Genomic DNA, 6,848 nt, shown 5'->3' with positions numbered 1-6,848 from the left:
CCCCCCAGGAAAAAAAATTATCTACGGCCCTGCCTGTCCATACTGGTGTTTTGTGAGTTCCCAGCAGCCTTGGGGTGAGTATGTTTACTCCTTCTGTTGCATTCTCAATAATACATAAAATATTTTAAAAATTCATTAGTGTGAGAAAGAGAGAGAGAGAGAGAGATCTCACTGTTATGGCAATGGCAAGTGTTGAAACACAAGAACTGAAAAACAGTGCTCCTGAAAAGATATAAAGTTCAGTCAGTCAGTTGACTCTCCAGCATCTAGCAAAAGCTGAAATATCTTTGTTGGATTGACTAACCCTTTAAGAGATATATCATACGTTGTTAACTTTTTCTACATATTTGAATAGAAATTATTGAATTTTCATTTAAACAGTGCCACCAGATAAAAGTGATATACTTGAACAAACGACACATGAAATTGACATTGTATATTAATTGCCATACTCTAAATAATAAGGTGTCGGCAACCTGCAGTGCATGTGCCAAAACTGGCATGTGTGCCGCTATCAGATGGAATGTAGGACCTCCGAGAGATTCCCTCAGCCTATATTGTATCTGGCATGTCTCCTATAAATAGTTACATTATTCCCTCTCCCAATGGCCATGGTGTAACATGAAACATAGATCGTAAGGACTTAACAAAAAGATTACAGGTCTACTAACCTTTGCAGGTCTTCCTGTCTGCTTGTAGCATGAAACCCATAGGACAGCTGCAGTGAACTCCTGTTACTGCATCATGACATCGACTGTCACAGCCACCATTATTCACTGAGCAAGTCTCTAAAGGTTTACCAAAAAAAGGAGTGATCATTAAAATACAAGGAAACAATATACTATTCTGTACTATATTTATAACAATGTCTTGTTGTTAGTGTTACCTACCGCAATTGAATTATGAAAAAAAATTGCCTATTGCTTAGTTCCATGCAAAATGTTCATGAATACTTAACTCTACAATATGGAACAAATTTAAGTATGTTTCATACAAATATTACACAAATGCATACAAATATAAAGACAAATCACTCATGTGAAAGTCAACCTATTCACTGGATATAACATACAATTTCAGTCTGGCTCTTACAATTATCACATAAGAATGTTACTAGTCTGCTCATAAACCTACGAAGGTTATCAGGAATGCATGCACAATCTGACCACCCAGAACAGAAGGTTCCCGTATGTTAGAGTGGGAGGAGATAAATGGCACTGGCAGATGCTGCTGACACTTCTTTTCTCAGGGTAGAGTTGTAGAGATCAGGGCAGATTTTCCACACTACCTGATCAGGTGTTTCTTCTGACAGCAACTGACCAGACAGGATTCAGAGGCTTCCCATGGACATGGACCTGTTGCCAGTCCATCTGGAAACCGCTGAATGGACATACCAGTTCATGTCTATGGGTACCCTTGGTGTTTCCATGACTTACAGGAAATTAAAATTAGTTAAAACAATAATCTTAAAAGTTTTACAGTAGGTTTGGTAAAGCATAATATTCATGGTATTATTGTAAAAGTCTAATCTACGTCTAATGTAATTTTGCTCTGACCCAGCAGTATCAGTATCACATGTACTTTCTGGATGGATCACTTCTGGTCCATATAATGTCCAAATCATTGCAGATTTAAAGCAGAACTCCAGGCAGATTTTTTTCTTAACCCTTGGAGTGGGGCTACCCCTGCACTGCAAGGGTTAAGTGCTCCTTTTGTCTAGGTGCTAAAAAAAAAAAATTGGTCTAAATGTCTGGAAGATATGGCTGCCATCCATAGCACAAGTATTGCATGGATATGCGCAAAGAAACTGATTAGGTGTTCACAGCATGTGCGTCCACGCACATGTAGATAAGCGCTTCCAGTACGCTGGCCAATGCATGAGCGCAGCCAGTACGCTGCGCAACGCATGCACATGCGCACGCCCGTTCCGCCTGTTGGCACCAGGCAGCTTATTTAAGGATGCTAGTAGAAGCTGCTAGTTGCTGGATCATCAGCTGTATCCTGAATTTGTTATCCCTGCTATAGAGATCTTGGATTTGACTCGGCTAGTCTCTGAACCCTGCTTGTCTGCCGCCTGCCTTCTGACCTCTGCCTGTTTGACTACTTTTCTGCATTCCTATTTGGCTCTGCTAGTCTACATGGTTCCGATCTGGCCTTACTGTAACTACATCTCTGCCTTATGCTTCTGCACCTCGCTGCCTGCCAGTTGGTGACCTGGTCCGTCTGACTCTGATTCCGTCTTCCCTGCTGAAATCTGACCTGCTGCTGATCATCTGGCTCCAGAGTATCCTGCATCCAGCTACTTGCAGCCCCTCACCAGCAGTTCTTCATCAGCCACAGGCACTCTTGCCTCTCTCTGTTCCGTGCATTCCCTGTACCACCTCCAGGGGTGCTCTGACGAGAGCTGCAAGGGAGAGCTTCCCTCATCACTTCAGGTCCTACCAGGTACGTGACACTAAGGATCCTTGATTCACCATGTTCTATACACAGTGTATAGGATGTATGGGGATGCCAAGGGACATACCTGCAGTGGAGGAGGAGAGAGGCTTCCAAGACCAGAGTTGTAGCCAGCCAGCTCTGTGGTTTGGGTGAGTATAACTTTTTTTTAGCACCTAAACAAAAGGAGCTGTTAACCCTTGCAGAGAGGGGATAGCCCCACTGCAAGGGTTAAGAATATTTTTGCCTGGAGTTGTGTTTTAAACTACACTGTTTAAAATTATTACATGGAGTTGTCTGAGACGGGCTTTTCCTGCTGCAGACTAAAACATATGGAATATGGTTATGAAACTGTATCTAGAAAACAAATAGCCAGCTATATCTTTACTGAATATTATGAAATGTGGTTTGACCAGACAGGATTCAGAGGCTTCCCATGGACATGGACCTGTTGCCAGTCCATCTGGAAACCGCTGAATGGACATACCAGTTCATGTCTATGGGTACCCTTGGTGTTTCCATGACTTACAGGAAATTAAAATTAGTTAAAACAATAATCTTAAAAGTTTTACAGTAGGTTTGGTAAAGCATAATATTCATGGTATTATTGTAAAAGTCTAATCTACGTCTAATGTAATTTTGCTCTGACCCAGCAGTATCAGTATCACATGTACTTTCTGGATGGATCACTTCTGGTCCATATAATGTCCAAATCATTGCAGATTTAAAGCAGAACTCCAGGCAGATTTTTTTCTTAACCCTTGGAGTGGGGCTACCCCTGCACTGCAAGGGTTAAGTGCTCCTTTTGTCTAGGTGCTAAAAAAAAAAAATTGGTCTAAATGTCTGGAAGATATGGCTGCCATCCATAGCACAAGTATTGCATGGATATGCGCAAAGAAACTGATTAGGTGTTCACAGCATGTGCGTCCACGCACATGTAGATAAGCGCTTCCAGTACGCTGGCCAATGCATGAGCGCAGCCAGTACGCTGCGCAACGCATGCACATGCGCACGCCCGTTCCGCCTGTTGGCACCAGGCAGCTTATTTAAGGATGCTAGTAGAAGCTGCTAGTTGCTGGATCATCAGCTGTATCCTGAATTTGTTATCCCTGCTATAGAGATCTTGGATTTGACTCGGCTAGTCTCTGAACCCTGCTTGTCTGCCGCCTGCCTTCTGACCTCTGCCTGTTTGACTACTTTTCTGCATTCCTATTTGGCTCTGCTAGTCTACATGGTTCCGATCTGGCCTTACTGTAACTACATCTCTGCCTTATGCTTCTGCACCTCGCTGCCTGCCAGTTGGTGACCTGGTCCGTCTGACTCTGATTCCGTCTTCCCTGCTGAAATCTGACCTGCTGCTGATCATCTGGCTCCAGAGTATCCTGCATCCAGCTACTTGCAGCCCCTCACCAGCAGTTCTTCATCAGCCACAGGCACTCTTGCCTCTCTCTGTTCCGTGCATTCCCTGTACCACCTCCAGGGGTGCTCTGACGAGAGCTGCAAGGGAGAGCTTCCCTCATCACTTCAGGTCCTACCAGGTACGTGACACTAAGGATCCTTGATTCACCATGTTCTATACACAGTGTATAGGATGTATGGGGATGCCAAGGGACATACCTGCAGTGGAGGAGGAGAGAGGCTTCCAAGACCAGAGTTGTAGCCAGCCAGCTCTGTGGTTTGGGTGAGTATAACTTTTTTTTAGCACCTAAACAAAAGGAGCTGTTAACCCTTGCAGAGAGGGGATAGCCCCACTGCAAGGGTTAAGAATATTTTTGCCTGGAGTTGTGTTTTAAACTACACTGTTTAAAATTATTACATGGAGTTGTCTGAGACGGGCTTTTCCTGCTGCAGACTAAAACATATGGAATATGGTTATGAAACTGTATCTAGAAAACAAATAGCCAGCTATATCTTTACTGAATATTATGAAATGTGGTTTTAGGATGCATTTGAATTGTCTAAGTTTATGGCAGGTGTACTCTAAAGTGCAACTGAACTCAAAAAGTGAAGATTTGCTAAGTTATAGGGAGCATCTAGAAGTGTTATTGTGCATAAAGTGTAGCCTGAAAGGTGTGTGCGTGCGTGCGTACAGTATATATAATGCCAACACTGTGGGGACAACGGTGTAAATGCGTGGAAGGATCCAAGGTAAGTCCAGAATGTACACTATATAGTCACCAGCAGTCATAATAGACAACAACAATCTACTGCCCTGGTGTCCAGCCTGCATCCCTTTAATACTTGCTGTTCTGCCCTACTTATATCTGTAAGTTTAGGTGCAATTATGAATGGGTGACAGCTGCTGCTTGTAAACGCCCGATTAGGCATTCCTGCTACAGGAAAACGCAAGTTCATGACGCAGGAATCCCTAGTTGTACCTAAACTTACAGATGTGAGGGGAGCCTAATACACCCCCCTTATATATGAAAATGAATATAACCCCCCCCCCCCCCATACACATGAAAAAATACTACCCCCTGCACATATAAAGTAATACACACACACACACACACACCCCTCACACATAAAATAATACAATCCCTGTGATAATAATACTGTGCGGTGCTCAGTGGCTTGTGGAGTGATAGTTCGTGTGTTCCGATGTTCGAGTCGAACATCAAGCCCATCCCTACCTTTCACCAATTTAAAATATTTGATGCATCTTGAAACGTAAAATCCGACAAAGAAGACCCAGGGCTGTTGAGCAGTTAGAGTCCTATATCAGGTAAGAATGGGACAACATTCCTCTCCCAAACCTGCAACAACTGGTCTCCTCATTTCCCACATGGTTACAGGGTGTTGTTAACATGGTAACCATGGCCTTGTCCCAACTTTTTTGACATGTGTTGCTGCCATCAATTTCATAATTACCTTATTTTTTTCTTAAAATGGTACATTTTCTCAGTTTAAATATTTGATATGTTTTCTATTTTCTATTGTGAATAAAATGAGTTTATGAGATTTGCAAACCATTGCATTCTGTTTTTATGTAGATTATACACAGCATCCCAACTTTTTTGGCATTGGGGTGGTAGCCTGGAGTAGCGAGGATTGAGGAAAGGGGGCCGGGGGGAGGGGAGTAGCTTGATGTGCTGCGTCTGTGTATTTGTGGAGACACACAGCTTAATAGCACACAAAAGGGTGACTGCATAGCACTCTGCTTGAGAAGGGAGTCCCTCTAAAACAGGAAGTCAGGACCAGTGCTCTGGTATCAGCTGATTCTGCAAGAAACTAAAACTTTTAAACATCATGGAGCAGCATTCATTGTAAGTGCTTTCATCAGCATTTGAAATATCTTAAAATCCTTTTGACTTTATTATCACTTTAAGCTCACTTTAGCATGCTGTATATGCCATGGGAACTTGAGAAAAAGCATATGTAACTTATATGTGAAATGTTTTGTAATATTGCTATCCGCCCTCAGGTTACTTCTCTAAGCACTGCTGACATGCCTGCATGAAGGTATACTAATGAGTATTTATATTACAGGCACACAGCATTCTCAATGCACCACATAATTATCACTTGAGGTTTATAAAAATAGCTTTTCCATGGTAAATATGCAAAAAAACAGGGAAGCTGGCATTTCTGTTGAATAGCATATGTGTCACTGCATAAAACACTGCACTTTAGATTTTCTGGACTGTAGCATTAAATCTATATGTTTCCATGTCATAGGATAGGTCAGAAAGCTCCCTCTTAGCCTGTAGGTGGCTCTGTTGCCATATAGAAGTGCAAGAAAAAATTCACACATCAATATCAATTTTCAGATTTCTTAAATGATTGCTCCTAAAATGTAATCTCATATTTATACAAGGATAAATGATAAAGGCAAAAACAGCATTTTACACATGTAGCACAGTGAGCAAGGAGTCATCTCTCTTGCCTTGCACTACTGTGGTGCTGGATTCAAAGTACTATGCATATGGAGTTATTTTTAGAGACGGGCTTAATGTTGGAGTTGAACGTGAGTTATTCGCCCACTGAGCGCCCCATAAGGCAGTGTGCTTTGTGACCCCTGATTGGCTAAAGCCTTGCAAAGATGTGCCAAATCAGGGCCCAGTACTCTGTAAAGGTGCCCATACACTGTACGATTCTCGGAAATCCCGCGATCGTACGATAATCGTGCAGTGTATGGAAGGCGTGAGACCGTTTCTACTGAACGGTCGCATGACTTCCGTCGAACAAGCAGGCTTGAAAACCCGCCGAGAATCGTACCCAGATCAAGGGTCTGGTATTAAATTTTAGGGGGGACCCCAGGCTCCCCCCCCCATTTTTGGGGGTGGGGTTCCGCCTTAAAATTTCTACCAGACCTTAAAGGCCTGGTATGACTTTAAGGGGGAGCCCCACACACTTTTTTTTGTTTTGTTTTACACGGGGTCCCTCCTAAAATTCGTACCAGACCTTAAGGG

The 6,848-nt window shown here is 42.8% G+C and overlaps 1 protein-coding gene across 4 annotated transcripts in view; it reads right to left on the bottom strand.

The window, feature by feature from the left end:
* Nucleotides 1-6,848, bottom strand: part of SCUBE3 (signal peptide, CUB domain and EGF like domain containing 3) — an 82,091-nt gene that overhangs the window by 20,543 nt on the left and 54,700 nt on the right. For all 4 annotated transcript variants that reach the window (XM_018560618.1, XM_018560619.1, XM_018560620.1 and 1 more), the window contains one exon: nt 672-788. In XM_018560618.1, the coding sequence (XP_018416120.1) occupies nt 672-788 (117 nt within the window). The remainder of the gene's footprint in view (nt 1-671; nt 789-6,848) is intronic.

The sequence above is a fragment of the Nanorana parkeri genome, unplaced genomic scaffold (genome assembly GCF_000935625.1).
Source record: "Nanorana parkeri isolate BGI_ZX_2015 unplaced genomic scaffold, ASM93562v1 scaffold468, whole genome shotgun sequence".
Taxonomy (NCBI): Eukaryota; Metazoa; Chordata; class Amphibia; order Anura; family Dicroglossidae; genus Nanorana; species Nanorana parkeri.
The sequence above is the reverse complement of the archived record's forward strand: the minus strand, read 5'-3'. Positions and strand labels throughout refer to the sequence as shown.